The sequence below is a fragment of the Balaenoptera physalus genome (assembly GCF_965194825.1).
Source record: "Balaenoptera physalus genome assembly, chromosome: 10".
Taxonomy (NCBI): Eukaryota; Metazoa; Chordata; class Mammalia; order Artiodactyla; family Balaenopteridae; genus Balaenoptera; species Balaenoptera physalus.
In genome coordinates this window covers 41,450,787-41,470,260 of record NC_138889.1, presented here as the reverse complement: position 1 = coordinate 41,470,260, position 19,474 = coordinate 41,450,787, and the positions used below count along the sequence as shown (strand labels likewise).

At 40.6% G+C, this 19,474-nt stretch overlaps 1 protein-coding gene across 2 annotated transcripts in view; it reads left to right on the top strand.

The window, feature by feature from the left end:
* AMOTL1 (angiomotin like 1) overlaps nt 1-19,474 on the top strand; it is a 176,255-nt gene that overhangs the window by 13,088 nt on the left and 143,693 nt on the right. Inside the window, exon 2 of one of the 2 annotated variants that reach the window (XM_082409885.1) lies at nt 18,404-18,538. In XM_082409885.1, coding sequence (XP_082266011.1) covers nt 18,454-18,538 — 85 coding nt within the window. In that variant the 5' untranslated portion in view covers nt 18,404-18,453. Of the gene's footprint in view, nt 1-18,403; nt 18,618-19,474 lie in introns of both variants that reach the window. The other variant, XM_082409884.1, reaches the window with a different exon arrangement.

The following is a 19,474-nucleotide window of genomic DNA, read 5'->3' as shown; positions in this document are numbered from 1 at the left end:
GCTCCTTTTAATGTGCTGTTGGATTCTGTTTGCTAGTATTTTGTTGAGGATTTTTGCATTTATCTTCATCAGTGATATTGGCCTCTAGTTTTCTTTCTTTGTGACCTCTTTGTCTGGGTTTGGTATCAGGGTGATAGTGGCCTCGTAGAATGAGTTTGGGAGTGTACCTTCCTCTGCTATATCTTGGAACAGTTTGAGAAGGATAGGTTTTAACTCTTCTCTAAATGTTTGATAGAATTCGCCTGTGAAGCCATCTGGTCCTGGGTTTTTGTTTGTTGGAAGATTTTAAATCACAGTTTCAATTTCAGTGCTTGTGATTGGTCTGTTTATAGTTTCTATTTCTTCCTGGTTCAGTCTTGGAAGGTTTTTTATTTCTAAGAATTTGTCCATTTCTTCCAGGTTGTCCATTTTATTGGCATATAGTTGCTTGTAGTAATCTCGCATGATCCTTTGTATTTCAGCAGCGTCAGTTGTTACTTCTCCTTTTTCATTTCTAATTCTATTTATTTGAGTCTTCTCCCTTTTTTTTCTTGATGAGTCTGGCTAATGGTTTATCAATTTTGTTTATCTTCTCAAAGAACCAGCATTTAGTTTTATTGATTTTTGCTATCGTTTCCTTCATTTCTTTTTCATTTATTTCTGATCTGATCTTTATGATTTCTTTCCTTCTGCTAACTTTGGGGTTTTTTGTTCTTCTTTCTCTAATTGCTTTAGGTGTAAGGCTAGGTTGTTTATTTGAGATGTTTCTTGTTTCTTAAGGTAGGATTGTATTGTTATAAACTTCTCTCTTAGAACTGCTTTTGCTGAATCCCATAGGCTTTGTGTCGTCATGCTTTCATTGCCATCTTTTTCTAGGTATTTTTTGATTTCCTCTTGGATTTCTTCAGTGATCTCTTGGTTATTAAGTAGTGTATTGTTTAGCCTCCATGTGTTTGTATGTTTTACAGATTTTTTCCAGTAATTGATATCTAATCTCATAGCGTTGTTTTCGGAAAAGATACTTGATATGATTTCAAGTTTCTTAAATTTACCAAGCCTTGATTTGTGACCCAAGATATGATCTATCCTGGAGAATGTTCCATGAGTCCTTGAGAAGAAAGTGTATTCTGTTTTTTTTGGATGGAATGTTCTATAAATATCAATTAAGTCCATCTTGTTTAATGTGTCATTTAAAGCTTGTGTTTCCTTAATTATTTTCATTTTGGTTGATCTGTCCATTGGTGAAAGTGGGGTGTTAAAGTCCCCTACTATGACTGTGTTACTGTCGATTTCCCCTTTTATGGCTGTCAGTATTTGCCTTATGTATTGAGGTGCTCCTATGTTGGATGCATAAATATTTACAATTGTTATATCTTCTTGTTGGATTGATCCCTTGATCATTATGTAGTGTCCTTCTTTGTCTCTTGTAATAGTCTTTGTTTTAAAGTCTATTTTGTCTGATATGAGAATTGCTACTCCAGCTTTCTTTTGATTTCTATTTGCATGGAATATCTTTTTCCATTCCCTCACTTTCAGTCTGTATGTGTCCCTAGGTCTGAAGTGGGTCTCTTGTAGACAGCATATATATGGGTCTTGTTTTTGTATCCATTCAGCCAGTCTATGTCTTTTGGTTGGAGCATTTAATCCATTTACATTTAAGATGATTATCGATATGTATGTTCCTGTTACCATTTTCTTAATTGTTTTGGGTTTGTTATTGTAGGTCTTTTCCTTCTCTTGTGTTTCCTGCCTAGAGAAGTTGCTTTAGCATTTGTTGTAAAGCTGCTTTGGTGGTGCTGAATTCTCTTATCTTTTGCTCGTCTGTAAAGATTTTAATTTCTCAGTCGAATCTGAATGAGATCCTTGTTGGGTAGAGTAATCTTGGTTGTAGGTGTTTCCCTTTCATCACTTTAAAGATGTCCTGCCACTCCCTTCTGGCTTGCAGAGTTTCTGCTGAAAGATCAGCTGTTAACCTTATGGGAATTCCCTTGTATGTTATTTGTTGTTTTTCCCTTGTTGCTTTTAATATTTTTTCTTTGTATTTAATTTTTGACAGTTTGATTAATATGTGTATTGGCACATATTATTGTGCCAATATTGTTTCTCCTTGGATTTATCCTGTATGGGACTCTCTCTGCACTTCCTGGACTTGATTAACTATTTCCTTTCCCATATTAGGGACGTTTCAACTATAATCTCTTCAAATATTTTCTCAGTCCCTTTCTTCTTCTCTTCTTCTTCTGGAACCTCTATAATTCAAATGTTGGTGCGTTTAATGGTCTCCCAGAGGTCTCTGAGACTGTCCTCAATTCTTTTCATTCTTTTTTCTTTATTCTGCTCTGCAGTAGTTATTTCCACTATTTTATCTTCCAGGTTACTTATCCATTCTTCTGCCTCAGCTATTCTGCTATTGATTCCTTCTAGAGAATTTTTAATTTCATTTATTGTGTTGTGCATCATTGTTTGTTTGCTCTTTAGTTCTTCTAGGTCCTTGTTAAACGTTTCTTTTATTTTCTCCATTCTATTTCCAAGATTTTGGATCATCTTTATTATCATTATTCTGAATTCTTTTTCAGGTAGACAGCCTGTTTCCTCTTCATTTGTTTGGTCTGGTGGGTTTTTACCTTGCTGCTTCATCTGCTGTGTGTTTCTCTGTCTTCTCATTTTGCTTAACTTACTGTGTTTGGGGTCTCCTTTTCACAGGCTGCAGGTTCGTAGTTCCCATTGTTTTTGGTGTCTGCCCCCAGTGGCTAAGATTGGTTCATTGTGCTGTGTAGGCTTCCTGGTGGAGGGTACTAATGCCTGTGTTCTGGTGGATGAGGCTGGATCTTGTCTTTCTGGTGGGCAGGTCTGCATCTGGTGGTGTGTTTTGGGGTGTCTGTGACCTTGTTATGATTTTAGGCAGCCTCTCTGCTAATGGGTGGGGTTGTGTTCCTGTCTTGCTAGTTGTTTGGCATTGGGTGTCCAGAACTGTAACTTGCTGGTCATTGAGTGGAGCTGGGTCTTGGCGTTGAGATGGAGATCTCTGGGACATTTGATATTTGATTTGATATCACCATTTGATATTACATGGAGCTGGGAGGTCTCTGGTGGACCAATGTCCTGAACTCGGCTCTCCCACCTCAGAGGCACAGGTCTGACGCTTGGCCGGAGCACCAAGACCCTGTCATCTACATGGCTCAGAATAAAAGGGAGAAGAAAAGAAAGAGAGAAAAATAAATAAATTTATTAAAATAAAAAAGAAAGAATAATTATTAAAAATAAAAAAGAATTTAAAAAGTAATAAAAAAAAGAAAGAAGAGAGCAACCAAACCAGAAAACAAATCCACCAAAGATAACAAGCACTAAAATCTATACTAAAACAAACAAACAAACAAAAAACAAGAAAAAAAAAAAAGGACAGACAGAACCATAGGACAAATGGTAAAAGCAAAGCTATACAGACAAAATCACACACAGAAGCATACACATACACACTGATAAAAAGAGAAAAAGGGAAAAAATATATATATATCGTTGCTCCCAAAGTCCACTGCCTCAATTTTGGGATGATTTGTTGTTTATTCAGATATTCCACAGATGCAGCGTACATCAGGTTGATTGTGGAGATTTAATCCACTGCTCCTGAAGCTGATGGGAGAGATTTCCCTTTCTCTTCTTTGTTCGCACAGCTCCAGGGGTTCAGCTTTGGATTTGGCCCCACCTCTGTGTGTAGGTCGCCTGAGGGCATCTGTTCTTTGCTCAGACAGGATGGGATTAAATTAGCTGCTGATTAGGGGGCTCTGGCTCACTCAAGCCGGGGGGATGGAGCAGTACGGAATGGGGGGCGAGCCTGCAGCGGGAGAGGCCTGCGTGATGTTGTAGCAACCTGAGGCGTGCCGTGCGTTCTCCTGGGGAAGCTGTCCCTGGATCACGGGACCCTGGCAGTGGCGGGCTGCACAGCCTCCCGGGAGAGGAGGTGTGGATAGTGACCTGTGCTTGCACACAGGCTTCCTGGTGGCTGCAGCAGCAGCCTTAGCGTCTCATGCCCGTCTCTGGGGTCCATGCTCATAGCCGCGGCTCGCGCCTGGTCTCTGGAGCTCATTTAGGTGGCGCTCTGAATCCTCTCTCCCCACGCACTGGGAAACAAAGAGGGAAGAAAAAGTCTCTTGCCTCTTCGGCAGCTCCAGGCATTTTCCCGGACTCCCTCCCAGCTAGCTGTGGCGCACTAACCCCCTTCAGGCTGTGTTCACGCAGCCAACCCCAGTCCTCTCCCTGGGATCCGACCTCCGAAGCCCAAGCCTCAGCTCCCAGCCCCCGCCCGTCCTGGTGGGTGAGCAGACAAGCCTCTCGGGCTGGTGAGTGCTGGTCGGCACCGATCCTCTGTGCGGGAATCTCTCTGCTTTGCCCTCTGCACCCCTGTTGCTGCGCTGTCTTCCGTGGCTCCGAAGCTTCCCCCCTCTGCCACCCCCCATCTCCACCAGTGGAGGGGCTTCCTAGTGTGTGGAAACCTTTCCTCCTTCACAGCTCCCTCCCACAGGTGCAGGTCCTGTCCCTATTCTTTTGTCTCTGTTTTTTCTTTTTTCTTTTGCCCTACCCATGTACATGGGGAGTTTCTTGCCTTTTGGGAGGTCTGATGTCTTCTGCCAGCATTCAGTAGGTGTTCTGTAGGAGCTGTTTCACATGTAGATAGATGTATTTCTGATGTATTTGTGGGGAGGAAGGTGATCTCCACTTCTTGCTCTTCTGCCATCTTGAAGCTCTTCCCCTATTTAGACTTAAAGTACAGGTTCTGGCCAACTTTTGTGAGCTCTAGTTGCAACGACAATTTGTTTTCAGCACTCTTGCAATACTAATATGGGCTTCCTTTTTCCTCTGGGATTATTTGGGCTCTTGCTTTATTACTGCAAGTGCCTCCTGGGCTGCTTGGTGGATGTGGAGTGGGTGATGTGTCCCTAGCCAGGCAATTTCTGGGGGGAAAAGTAATGTCAGGAAGGAAGTCTAGCCATACTAGATATTAAAGCATGTCATGACATTTACAATAATTAAAATACTGGTGCAACACTAGAGAGATCATGGAAAAGCATGAAGAGTCCAGAGATAGATCCAATAAACATAGCAATGTGGCATTTCAATCTAGTAGCACTGGGATAATTGGCCACCACTTGGAAAGAGTCCACCTTTTAAAAAGTAGCCAATTATCCCAATACAGTTTATTGAGTAATCCATCTTTTCCCCACTGACTTGAAATGTCAATTTTTTTCATATACCAAATCAATTTTATTGAGTATTTTTTAAACTTTTTATTCTAGTCAAACAGTTTATTCCAGGAATAAGATTACCCTCTTTGAATTACTTTAGCTTTATGATTTGTTGTGTTATCTGAGAAAGTAAATATCCTCTCAAACCCTGCCATTATTTTTCAAATCAAAAATTTCTAGACTAATAACCAAAATATATTAGTGTGAAAAAAAAGCCAGTCACAGCAAAAAAAAAAAGTATGTGCATGTGTGTTTGTATACTATTCATGTGTGTGTCTCTCTCTATATATACATATATTTGTATGTATAAATACATGTGCATATATATACATACATGTACATATATATTTGCATAGGCATAGACAATTTTTGGAAGGGAACACATGAATCTAAAATAGTTACTTCCAGGGAGTGAGACTGTTGGGGATTCTATTGATGAGTGAGACTTACTTTTTTCCACTTTGGGCAATTCTCCACTTTTTATGTATTCTTTAAAAAACAAATATGTATTTCTTTTATAATTAAAAACAGTACATGATTTTCTCTGCCAGAAACCCAAGCCTGTACAAGGGCATATCATGTATATTAGTGTTTCTCAATTGTGACTGCACATTAGAATTACTTGGGAAGCTTTTAAGAAATACGGATGCCCAGGGACCTGCCCCCAGAGATTCTGATTTCACAGGTCTGGGAGAGGCTGTGGGCATCAAGGCATTTTAAAAGTACCCCAGGTAGTTATGATGTGCAGTCACGGTTGAGAACCACTCCTGTAGATAATGTGAGGCTTTAAAGGGTCCCCAGAAGGCCACCGCAATGAGGTCTTTTCAGAATATAGTTATTTGGGAATGCAACCCAAAGTAATCCATCACTTCTCTATCAGGCTAAATGTAGGCATGAGATGGAGTGCAAACCAGTCCAGAGGGAGGTGGTGGAAAGAGCTTTGCTTGAATGTGTGTGAAAGCATCCATCTCTGTAGTAGGCCTTTTTGTTGAAAGGTATAGATCATTCAGGCTTCCTCCGTACATAAGGGATTCATATAAACTAATCATGACCATAAAAGATACAGGAATCTCATAGAAAACCAGAAATAGCAAAACAGCTGTGCCTCAGGAGCCCAGATTGTGTTTGATACTGGAGGTTCCAACAGAGAACCAGGGTTACTTGGAGACCCTCCCATAGGAGGCTTTCAAAGTTCTTTCATCTGGAGAACTGCTTTGTTAAAATGAAATGCCCTTTGGAAGCCTGATCTGGAAAACAGATCAAAGAGGAGCCTGAAGAAACCTGAGAATTAACTGGAAACCCCACATTATTGTAACGCTTTCTGCTTCTTGTGTGTGTGTCTTCTTCTGATGCTTCTCCCTATCGACTGCCTGATTCTGCCTCTATAATACTGATAGAGGAACTGATTGGCCCAGCTAATCCAGTGTGGTCTGTCTCTGGTTGGACAAGCTTTTCCACACCAGGTGACTACAGAGATGGAGCTAACAGTTCATGAGTCATACGCCTATTCATCCCTGGTCACCCGGGCCAGAGAGGGCCTGGGGAGAACAAGTGGGTGCACAAAGCTGCCTTGGGATTGCAGGCTGAAGGCGTAGGTAAGGCAGTTCCCCTTAGAATGGGAAAGTGGACGGAACATCCACCATGATTAACCTGCCCAGGCCAAGCACTAAGTTGGTCATCGGTGAGTGCCAAATTGGAGGAGGTTTTCCATGGGGTGTGAAACTGTTTAAATTCAAGCAAAGATGTGAAAGAAAAACTGTCAGGAATGAATAGATGGCCCTTGCATGCTGTACATCTCCAAAGGTCTTTTCTTGCTCTATGGATCTGGGTTTTTAAAAGGTCTTAACAGCAGCCTAGGAGGTCAGGAGAATGGAATTCATGTTCCCTTGGGATTAGCTCTGGGCCACATGTGGCTTTTGAGCACTTGAGGTGTGGCTGGTACAAATTGACTGTGCTGTAATTGACTGGGTTTTGAAGGCTGGGTATGAAAAAAAGAAATCTGACATTCTCATTAGTAATTTTTTGTATTGAATACATGTTGAAATACTATTTTGGATATAGTGGGTTAAAGAAAATATATTATTAAAATTAATTTCACCTGTATTACTTTTTTTAAAATGTGGCTATTAGAAACTTTAAAATGATACATGTGACTCACATTATCTTTCTCATGGGCAGCTGGGTTAGATGGTGACTCTGCTATCTCCCCCAGCACAGGTCTGGCTGTAAAGATCTGTGTATGAACGACAGTTCTTTGCTGTGGGGCCCACATCAGTATATTATTCTTGGTTCATAATCAGAGCTGTGGCAGTTCATCTTGCTCTGGCTCTCTCTCTCTTTGCCCCATAGACTGCAGCCTGATTCCTTTTCTCAAGCAGAACCACTTAATCCTCTCCTGTGGTTTTCCAACATCCCATACCCAGGCAGCATTGTTCACGACTCTGCCTCAGCAAGTCCTTACAGAACTTTGCTCTGCCTCTTGGCCTCTGTTATTCTTTCCTGCCTCATTTTCCCCCTTCCTTTCCAGGACCGGCACACAGCAAATGTTTCGCATTTGTATTCTTGCCCACTTTTTACAAATGTCCTTTTCTGGGATGGCTGTCCTTTTCCAGCAGCCTTCCTTTGGGGACAAATGACTTCTTCCTAATGCTTTGTCACAGTTTATCTTGGTTCCCCATGGAATGAAGTTTGTAGATGGGACTAAGTCACTTCCAGAAGTGTATCTACTTAAAGAGTTAATAATGATTTTAATAAAAACAACTACTATTGCCATTTATTGAGTTTTATTACTGGCCAGGATCTATACAAGGTACATTATAGATATTTCTTATTTAACCCTGACAACAACTTCACAAAGTACGATCCCCTATGACAGATGGGAAAAATTAGGTTCAATGACATTATATCCCTTGCCTACAGTTCTTGCTAGGAAATGGTGGACCTGCGATTTAAATCTAGATCTGTTCCCAAAGTCCTTGCTCTTACCCATTACATTAACACTGCCTCCTGGATGCTCTGTCACCTCCCAAGTTGGGCAACTCCAAGTTGGAATTCAGTGCTGCATATCAAGTGATATCTATAAGCAAATTAGCTGTGCATTTGCATATTGTTTTGATGATTCTGCAGCTGACATACAATTCTCATGAAACTCTGATAAAGATGGAATAATGGACTTTATGAGCCCTATTTCATACACTGGAAAAACTGAGCTCCAACAAGATGAAGTGATTCATCTGGGGTTACAATTTGAGTAGGAATCCCAAGCCAGGCAAGAACCCAGTTTTCTGAAAATATTTATTCTCTTTTTTCTTTGCTCATCAGGGTGTCCTTGGGCATTATGCTGCCTGGATGGCAGCAAATGGTGGCAAATCATGTGTTATGCTTGCTGATTTAACGTGAGTTATGTGAAGAGTTTGCAGGCACAGACTCATTTGAGTTTCTCAGCTGTAGGTGTGTCAGTTTCATTCATTCAGCAAGCACTGCCTGAGCCCAAGTCTGGCCAGCCATTGTGCTAACGGTGGGCACGAAAGGGTGGATAATATATAATTTTGTCCTAAGAAGACTACCTTCTAAAGAGGATGACAATCGTCTTGTAAAGAGAGTATTATCATCCAATGGAAAAGTGTGGTCTTAATGGACTATAAAAAGTTCTGAGAAGTGCAAAGGGAGAAGGAAATAACTCTGCCTGGGAAAGTTTCGTGGTGGAGGGAACTTCTGAGCTTGGTCTCAATGGACTGACTTTAGACATGAAAAGCCTGAGTCACTGAGAGTTCTGCAAAGGATCTCATCATCTTATAACTTCATTAAGTTTCCTAAAAATATGCTTGTTGCCACAGTTCCTTAGAGAGTAGTAGCATAGATTATTTATTGGAGTACTTAAAATATTAACATCAATAAATTCCACAGGAACTTCACAAATACTCTGCCAAGTTGGATAAGACAATCTGAAAGACTGGTTTTTAAGTTACTCAAACTTTCCAATTCTACAAAGTTGATAAGAATATGTGGAAACAAATACGAAACCCAGGGAAATCATGTCAACTCTCTAAACAGCCATTTCAGACAGAGGAAGACGCCGTGCCTCTAGCATTTCACGTCTTTTTATCCACATAAAGAGATGTAATATTTCACAGTGGATATTTAACAGTGTTCTACTCTCTCTTTTCTTCCATCCAAGCTTAAAAGTCTTGTATTTTAAGTGCCGTTGAATTTTATCATTTAAATATTAAGAGCCCAGGGCTTCCCTGGTGGCGCAGTGGTTGAGAGTCTGCCTGCCAATGCAGGGGACACGGGTTCGAGCCCTGGTCTGGGAAGATCCCACATGCCTTGGAGCAACTAGGCCCGTGAGCCACAACTACTGAGCCTGCGCGTCTGGAGCCTGTGCTCCGCAGCAAGAGAGGCCGCGATAGTGAGAGGCCCGCGCACCGCGATGAAGAGTGGCCCCCGCTTGCCGCAACTAGAGAAAAGCCCTCGCACAGAAACGAAGACCCAACACAGACAAAAAAAAAAATATATATATATATATATATATATATAAATTAATTAATTAAAAAAAAAAGATATCGGAGGCAGAAATTTAAAAAAAGAAAAAGAAAATTAAGAGCCCAGATGTATACTCTGATATATGTGGTTTATTTGGAGCTGAAAGGAAAACATCCTTCTAAGTTTAGAAATTGAAATTCATCAGAGCCAAACCCTTGGGGCAGCCCAAGAAGAGAGTGCCTTCTATCATACTGTGGTCCACAAGGTTGCCAATGATTGTTTTTTTCTGATAGCTGATACCAGGCTAGACCTAGTGCAAAGGATTGAAATTTTGTGTTCCCTCAAAATCCGTATGTTGAAGTCCTAACCCCCAATGTGATTGCCTTAGGAAGTGGAGCCATTGGCAAGAACTTAGATCGTAAGGGTGGAGCTCTCATGCATGGGATTACTGCCCTTTTAAGAGGGACCCCCCCCCCCCAGAGAGCGCTCTAGCTCTCCTTCTGCCATGTGAGGATACAATAAGTCAGTAGTCTGAAATGGAAGAGAGTCCCTCCAGAACCTGACCTTGCTGGTACCTTAATCCCAGACTTCCAGCCTCAAGAACTGTGAGAAATACATTTCTGTTGTTTATAAGCCACCCAGTCTGTGGTACTTTGTCATAGCACCCCATCTTGACTAAGACACCTAGATCCTAGATAATAGAGATCTTAGCTAGAAATTCCTAGTTGAGAAGGAAGATCCCATCTTGTGACCTCTTCCTTCTTGTGCTTCAATTTAGTCGTTTGGTTTGTTTCTGTGACCAGATAGATTTATACCCCCTACTCATAACCAAGATGGAATGTTCCTTCTGATTCCTGACTCACTGAAGAATAAGGTCCAGATCTTCTTGGAGAGTATTAGAACTGGGGTAAAATCTTGATATTCCTGAAAGAGAATCTCACCTTCAAGCAGCCTTTGAAGAATAGAACAAGGGGCAGGAGGTTCTAGGATGGCTCAGCAGCACTGAGGGTTGTTGGTGAATGTCAATATTTTGTTGAAAATTTTAAAATGAATTGCTTGACTGAAGAGCTCACAAATACAGTGGGCTGCCTGGGGAGAAAGTGAGGTCCTTCTCACTGGGTATTGAAGTACAGGCTGCGTAGACATATACTGGAGAGTCATGCATAAGGCAAGGGTTAGACTAAATGTCCTAAGATCCCATCTAATTTCCAGATTCTATTATTTGCAGATCTTTGGTTTACTTTGTGCATGCCTCTAAGCTTGCACTTAGTACATTGTTCTGTAATAATATGTCCAGATATTTGTCTCCCCTACAAGGTTGAAAACTCTTTGAAGGAAGGGCTATATTTATCCTTTTCTATCCCAAGCACTTAGCACGGTGACTCGTACATAGGAGACACCAAGTAAATATTTATCAAATGAATGAATGAATTCATTTTATATATTTATATCTATACATACTTTTATGTATATCTTGATTTATAGTATAAGATATCAGCAAGTGGACCTGCTTGCTATGAGGGTGTTCATATTCTTTAGAACCCATGGCTGCTTGAATGCCTGAATGATGGAATATGCCATCCGATTCCTTAAGCATGGCACTTCTAGTTAATTAATCTCTTCTCTACTAATGGAGCCGTATTATGGCAGTTAAGGCAGAAACAAAGTATGGATAGGGTTTTTCAGAATTGTATTTCCAGATTAAGCCCCCCCTCTCCCACCCCAGAAATGACCCTGGAGGTTATTGGTTAGAGGTCCAGGTATGACTTGGCTGCATTAGGTGGGCAGGTATCTCCTGTGGATAATCAGAAGTGTAGCTGCATGCCAGTCTTGGGGAGGGAGGCAGGTATATGATGGGCAGGGGCTCCAGGGGCATGCTGGGCAGAGGAGCAGGTATGCACACTGAAGTGGGATCATAAATGGGATAATCTCAGCCAGTTAGACTGGATGAGAAGGTCAGAATAAGACCAGGAAACAGAGGCAGATAGGGTGCGGGTTTTAGGTGGAGAAATTGTCAAAGGAGCAGAGGAGGGGGATGAGGTTGCAAAGAGAATGCTTTCCAAAGGGACATGTTAAACTGAGGGACGCTTGTGCCAAACAACACCATTCAGTACTATATTCATTCATTCGACAAACACATATTGGGTGTTTGCTTACCTTGCGAAGCCCCTGTACCAATGCTAGGGATACGAATAAATAGAATCTCTGCTCTTACATACATATACTATGAACTAAACTCTACAGGCATATTAACAGACAATTACAGTTCAGGGTGATACATGCTGTAATGAAGCAAGAACAGGGCAGTCTAGGGGGACACGTAACCAATTCTGAGATGTGAAGGACAAGTTGTATTTTGCAAGGTGAGGCAGGAAGAACACTCTTGCTCCAGCTCTGGGAATGGCTGAATATCCAAAGGACCAAGAGGGGAGCTAATTCAGGGACTGCAAATACTTTGCAATAGTTGGGCCTTCTACGCCATGTTAAGTGGTCCAGACTTTCTCCTGGGAATAATTAACGATTGGAGTATTTTGATCAAGGAGTGACATAATCAAATTTGTGTTTTAAAAATATTACAACAAAGTGTGGAGAAAGGGTTGGAGGAAAGAAAGGCCAGGACCCACTGAAGTCATTGCCATGTCTCAGTGAGAAGGGATGGCGGCTGAGCTAAGGATGAGACAATGAAAGCAGAGGGGAGTTGCATCCTTGAGACATTTGAAAGTTAAACTGGACAAAGCTTGGTGATTGATTTGATGTGAGATGTAATCAATTAATCAAGGATGACCAGGGAATTCCCTGGCAGTCCACTGGTTAGAACTTGGTGATTTCACTGCTGGGGCCCGGATTCAATCCCTGGTTGGGGAACTAAGATCCCACAAGCTGCGTGGCGTGCCCAGAAAAAAAAAAAGATAACCAGTTTCTGGCTTAGGCAGCTCTAGGGTGGATCCAAAAAGAGTTCTGGTGGTCGGGGAGACCAAAGGCTAAACTCTTTAAGTCCAAAGGTCCATCTGGCCTCATACCCTCTCTTAAGGTAGACAGGTCTCCTTTGGGAGCTTAATGGGATGTAATAGCTGACTAGGGTCCTTACCCACACTGGCCATTATCATTTATTCATTCATTCAATCAACCAATATTTGTTAAATATCAATTATGTGTTCATATTATGCCAGTATTCCATAGATCCCAATGTCCCACTCTGCAGGTGGCTTAGTTCTTTCTCTCTCTCCCCACTCCACCTGTTTTTTTTTCTTTGCTATTTATTTTTTTTTTCAGCTTTATTGAGGTGTAATTGACAAATAACATTGTAAGATATTTAAAGTGTACATCATGATGATTTGATATACATATACATTGTGAAATGATTCTCCCATCTAGTTAATACATCCATCATCTCACATATTTATCTTTTTTTCTTTTGGTGAGAACATTTAAATTACACTCTTTTAAAAAGTTTCTATTGGGCTTCCCTGGTGGCACAGTGGTTAAGAATCCACCTGCCAATGCAGGGGACGCAGGTTCGAGCCCTGGTGCGGGAGGATCCCACGTGCCGCAGAGCAGCTGGGCCCGTGCGCCACAACTGCTAGAGCCTGCACTCTGGAGCCCGCGGGCCACGACTGCTGAGCCTGCGTGCCACGGCTGCTGAAGCCCGGGCGCCTGGAGCCCATGCTCCGCGGCGAGGGAGGCCGCCGTGGTGAGGGGCCCGTGCACCACAGCGGAGGGTGGCCCCCGCTCGCCACAGCTGGAGAAGAGCCCGCGCACAGCAACAAAGACCCAACATAGCCAAAAATAAGTAAATAAAATAGATAAGTTTATTTAAAAAAAAAGTTTCTATTATACAGCACAGTGTTTTCAACTGTGGTCACTGTGTTATACATTAGATCTTCAGACCTTGTTCATCTTAGAGTTGAACGTTTCTACCTTTATACTAACCTTTCCCCTTAGCAACCACTTTCCTACTCTCTATTTCTATTAGTTCCACTTTTCTTTTCTTTTTAGGTTTCACATGTACATGATAGGATGCAGTATTTGTCTTTCCCTGTCTGGCTTATTTCACTCAGCATAATGCCCTCCAGGTTCATCCATGTTGTTGTAAATGGCAGGATATCTTTCTTTCTCATGGCTGAATAATATTCCATTGTATATATATTCCACATCTTTATCTATTCATCCACTGACAAGACACTTAGGTTGTTTCCATATCTTGGCTATTGTGAATAATACATCAATAAACATGGACTATAGATATCTCTTTGAAAAAATGCTTCTCAAAGTCAGAGTTACAACTGTTAAGTTTTCAATAGACTTTCCCACTCATGCCATTCACCCTACCTTATTGTATATATTATTGTTTGAGCTGCCATGTGCTATTTTAGACAAAACTATTTCCTCACTTCTTATTCCTATGGCTGCATAAAATTTTTTTTTTTTTTTTTTTTTGCCTTTTAGTTTCTTTTTCGTGGACTTAGTCTTTGATAGAATTTTGACTTGGATAGAGGTTAAAAATTTTTATAGAAAACTCTGAATAAGTTGTTTTATATGTCCAGGAGTCTGGAAAATATTTTCTAGCCTCCAGAGTTTCATGAGCCACTCTGGGGCTTCCTGTGACTGATGTGATGGTGTTAGAGTTTCAGTAACAGATGTGATTGATCAGTCTTCCTTGAAATACTTGTGTTTGATGCAATTCATTTCACATTTTGTGCTTGGCTTTCCCAAGCCGAGGTGTGAAATTCAAGTATCAGAGAAAGCAGCAGGGTTTTTGAGTTGAAGTCAATAAAACACTCAACATGAACCTATGTAGTTCAGATTAATATAATAAAATATATGGGTGTGAGAGCCTAACCTCACACATCTAGAAGATATCATGTTGCGAATCTGTTTCCTTGGGGCCAGTGAGTGTCAAGGTCACTGGGCCAAGAGGGATGGAGAATCTACTTTGAAAACTACTCTCTTCTCCAATGATTAAGTAAAGCTCTATTTTTAAAACAATTTAATTTAATTTACTTATTTTACTTATTTACTTTAATAAATAAGTTCTATTTTTTATTTTTAAATAAATTTAATTTAATTTACTTATTTTTTTATACAGCAGATTCTTATTAGTTATCTATTTTATACACATAAAATATATATATGTCAACCCCAATCTCCCAGTTCATCCCACCCCACCCCCTTTCCCCCCTTGGTGTCCATACGTTTGTTCTCTACATCTGTGTCTCTATTGCTGCCTTGCAAACTGGTTCATCTGTACCATTTTTCTAGATTCCACATATATGCGTTAATATACGATATTTGTTTTTCTCTTTCTGACTTAATTCACTCTTGTATGACAGTCTCTAGGTCCATCCACGTCTCTACAAATGACCCAATTTCGTTGCTTTTTATGGATAAGTAATACTCCACTGTATATATGTACCACATGTTCTTTATCCATTCGCCTGTCGATGGGCATTTAGGTTGCTTCCATGACCTGGCTATTGTAAATAGTGCTGCAATGAACATTGGGGTGCATGTGTCTTTTTGAATTATGGTTTTCTCTGGGTATACCTAGTAGTGGGATTGCTGGGTCATATGGTAATTCTATTTTTAGTTTTTTAAGGAACCTCCATACCTGTAAATTGAATGTATCAGTTTACATTCCCACCAACAGTGCAAGAGGGTTCCCTTTTCTCCACACCCTCTCCAGCATTTGTTGTTTGTAGATTTTCTGATGATGCCCATTCTGACCGGTGTGAGGTGATATCTCATTGTAGTTTTGATTTGCATTTCTCTAATAATTAGTGATGTTGAGCAGCTTTTCATGTGCCTCTTGGCCATCTGTATGTCTTCTTTGGAAAGATGTCTATTTAGGTCTTCTGCCCATTTTTGGATTGGGTTGTTTGTTTTTTTAATATTGAGCTGCATGAGCTGTTTATATATTTTGGAGATTAATACTTTGTCCGTTGATTCGTTTGCAAATAATCTCTCCCATTCTCAGTGTTGTCTTTTCGTCTTGTTTATGGTTTCCTTTGTTTGCAAAAGCTTTGAAGTTTCATTAGGTCCCATTTGTGTATTTTTGTTTTTATTTCCATTACTCCAGGAGGTGGATCAAAAAAGATCTTGCTGTGATTTATATCAAAAAGTGTTCTTCCTATGTTTTCCTCTAAGAGTTTTATAGTGTCCGGTCTTACATTTAGGTCTGTAATCCATTTTGAGTTTATTTCTGTGTATGGTGTTAGGGAGTGTTCTAATTTCATTCTTTTACATGTAGCTGTCCAGTTTTCCCAGCACCACTTATTGAAGAGACTGTCTTTTCCTCCATTGTATATCCTTGCCTCCTTTGTCATAGATTAGGTGACCATGGGTTTATCTCTGGGCTTTCTATCCTGTTCCATTGATCTATATTTCTGTTTTTGTGCCAGTACCATATTATCTTGATTACTGTAGCAGTAAAGCTCTATTTTTGTCAAACAAAGTTACTAGAATCTCCAACTCTCAAGCGTACTGCAAGGATTAATAAAATGGTTTTGAGTGATCAGTGTATGGTAAATAAATGTTGCTTTTTAAGGATGTACTTATTATTGTTGATATTATTTCAAAATTGGTAAAGATATAAGATGTTGACTATTTAGTTCATTTGATTAAATGATGATACTAGTAAGATCATGGCCCAGGTTTGGATTTCTATTCCAGACATGTTTTTAGTTCTGCACTAAAAGAGAACATGTCTTGTTCCAATGGCAGACTACCTTTAGCCTCAATCAGCCACCTCTCACATGCTGAGGCTGATATCGCAATTTGCTAATGGACAAATAACACAGCTTTCTTGGCCTACTAATGTGGTTGGAGAGGTCATCTTTGTATGTAAAAACATATTATTATAGACTGTAAGTCCTGGAAGACTGTACAGATCTTTGACATCATCTAGTCCTAATTCCTTCATTTGAAGTTGAGGAAATTAAGCCCTGAGAGCATAAATGTGTTTGCCCAAAGTCACCCAGTTAGTGCAAGAGTCAGGGCTAAAATCTGGATTTATTGTTAAGTCCAGTGTTTTCCCTATGGCATTATGCTATACCCATTCTGGTCTAGAATTCCCCTCTAAAATTTTTGGGTGCTTGCCTTGAACACAAATCCCTATTAAGCCAGGACCCAATAAAGTGCAGTACACTGCCTTGTCTACGGTTGGATGGGCAGTGCAGCAACCTGCAGAGCAACTCTGAACAGCAGTCTTGAGACCAAATCAAGCCAGTGGCTCTGATTACAACCATTGATAACTGGTGCCCATCATAATTAGGCTGATAGGATTTCTGCCCTGCTGGATGTCCCTCTGGCTACATTCACAGATTAGGTCAATCAGTCATGTTCAGTTATTCAGCCACGTCCTTTGGAGGACCTGTTATGCATTATGAAGTGTTATGAAGTCTCTTTGTAATGTAGGCAGAAGTTTGGCCATGAGTTGTAATCTTCCCAGATACAGTTTACAGGTAGAGGTTCCCAGGCTGGACTTCTTGGAGGCAGCCAGTGATACATCCTTTTTATGGAAAAACAAGAACCCTACTGACATGGACTTTCTATCATGGTTTTCAAGAGGAAGTGGAAAATTGGTCTTCACGATCCTTCTCAGCCCTGGGATTTTCCTTTAAAATAAAATGTATTATATACTTTTTTCAGATTATAAAAGTAATGCCTATTTATTATGGAAAATGCAGAAAGTTGCAAAGAAAATAAAAAGAACTCATATTTCCAATACAATGGGAAACACCTCCAAATTTTAGTTCAATTTTTCCAGTCTGTTTTTTAGGCCTATATAGAAGTATATAGCTATTTATTTTTTTATGAAATTGATACCCTACCCTGCAATTCTAGGATTCTACAAAGCATGCAGAACTATACACAATAAGTTCCTTGCTCAAAGCCTGGCCTGCAATAGTTGCTCCATAAACATTTGTTAACTGAATGAAGAGGGGAACCACGGTGTGTAGACCTGAATAGCCTTGTTGGAAGATCTCACACTCAGACCATGCCCGAATCTTTATTTTTATTTTTTATTTTTTATTGAAGTATAGTTGATTTACAATGTTGTGTTAATTTCTGCTATACAGCAAAGTGACTCAGTTATACAAATATATACATTTTAAAATATTCTTTTCCATTATGGTTTATCCCAGGAGATTGAATATAGTTCTCTGTGCTATACTGTAGGACCTTGTTATTTATCTATTTTATATTCTATATGTAATAGTTTGCATCTACTAACCCCAAACTCCCAGTCCATCCCCACACCCCAGGCGACCACAACTCTGTTCTCTATGTCTGTGAGTCTGTTTCTGCTTTGTAGATACGTTCATTTGTGTCATTTTTTAGATTCCACATATATGTGATATCATATGGTATTTGTCTTTCTCTTTCTGACTTACTTCACTTAGTATGATAATCTCTAATTGCATCCATGTTGCTACAAATGGCATTATTTCGTTCTTTTTTTATGGCTGAGTAGTCTTCCATTGTATATACATCTACCACATCTTCTTTATCCATTCACCTGTCAATGGACATTTAGGTTGTTTCCATGTCTTGGAATGCCCGAATCTTGACAACAGTCTTTGCATGCTAAAGAAACATAATAAACTAGAAGCTGACCACTTTCCTTCAAGAAAGTGTCCCCTTTCCAGAAGAGCATCAGTAGTCATTTATTTCCATTTTTTCATGCTCATTATTTATTTCAGGAGATTCCCTTTGATCAGAGAGCTGTACATACAAGAGACTTGCTGCAAGCATGGACCTCAGTGAAAAATGGCCTTTGGAGGAAGGAACCTGGCTGTCTCATGCTGGAATTCATCATCTTGTCAACACCAGAGGGGGTATGGCTGCTTTCACTGTCCCTGATACACGCGGTCCTCTTCAACTCCTGCACCCATTGTGTCAACCCAGCTCTACTCTGTACGTGCCCAGTGCTGTTTGCCTTTTCAAAGAAGCAGCCAGGTGGAGAGGAGAGGGCATGGACTTTGGTGTCAGACAGACCTGGGTTCAGATCTGGAATTTCCTTCTTATAAGCTATGTGGCCTTAAGAAAATCGATCGTTTCCTCAGCTCTCACATGAGAGTAAGAATGCCTACTTGTAGGGTTGTGATAAGCAGCACTGAGTAATGTAAGCTGTCATTGACTGAGCCCTTACCCTAGCTAGATGGGAAGTTAGTCACATGTCTTTGAACACCTAACATGTGTCAGGCACTATTTTCTTGCCCGTCTTCCCCCTCCTCCCCTCTCCTCTCCTCTCCACGGCCCTGCAAAGATTAAAGTTGAGGATAATGCAACTGGTATAAACAGTCTAGGTCAGCTCACCTTCCTTCTGGTTCTGTGTCCTAGCATCTGATTAATGCAACTCAGCATTAATTGATGGGGATGTTGTTTACTGTCCTGGCGTGGAGCATCCAAGTGTAAGAGTCACAACCCTGACACAGAGCAGTGGTCCTCTTTCAGGTCTAAGAGTCTGCCCCGTCACCCATCCCCCAGATCTAATGGAGATCCACTTTGGAGGTAGGAGTCATTCTATGGATGGGAAAACAAAGGCCACTGAAGTTAACGCATTCACTTGATGTTTTTAGAGAGGATATGCCTCCCATTTGTTGTTGTTTATTCATTCACTCAATAAATATTGAGCACCTACTATGTGCCAAGCACTGGGAATACAAAAAAGAGAGTAAGATAGACACGGAGATCACCAGACTACACTCTCTACTGTGCCCCATCTCTAAAATGGGGTAACTTACACAGCAATAAACATTTACTGAGCTTCT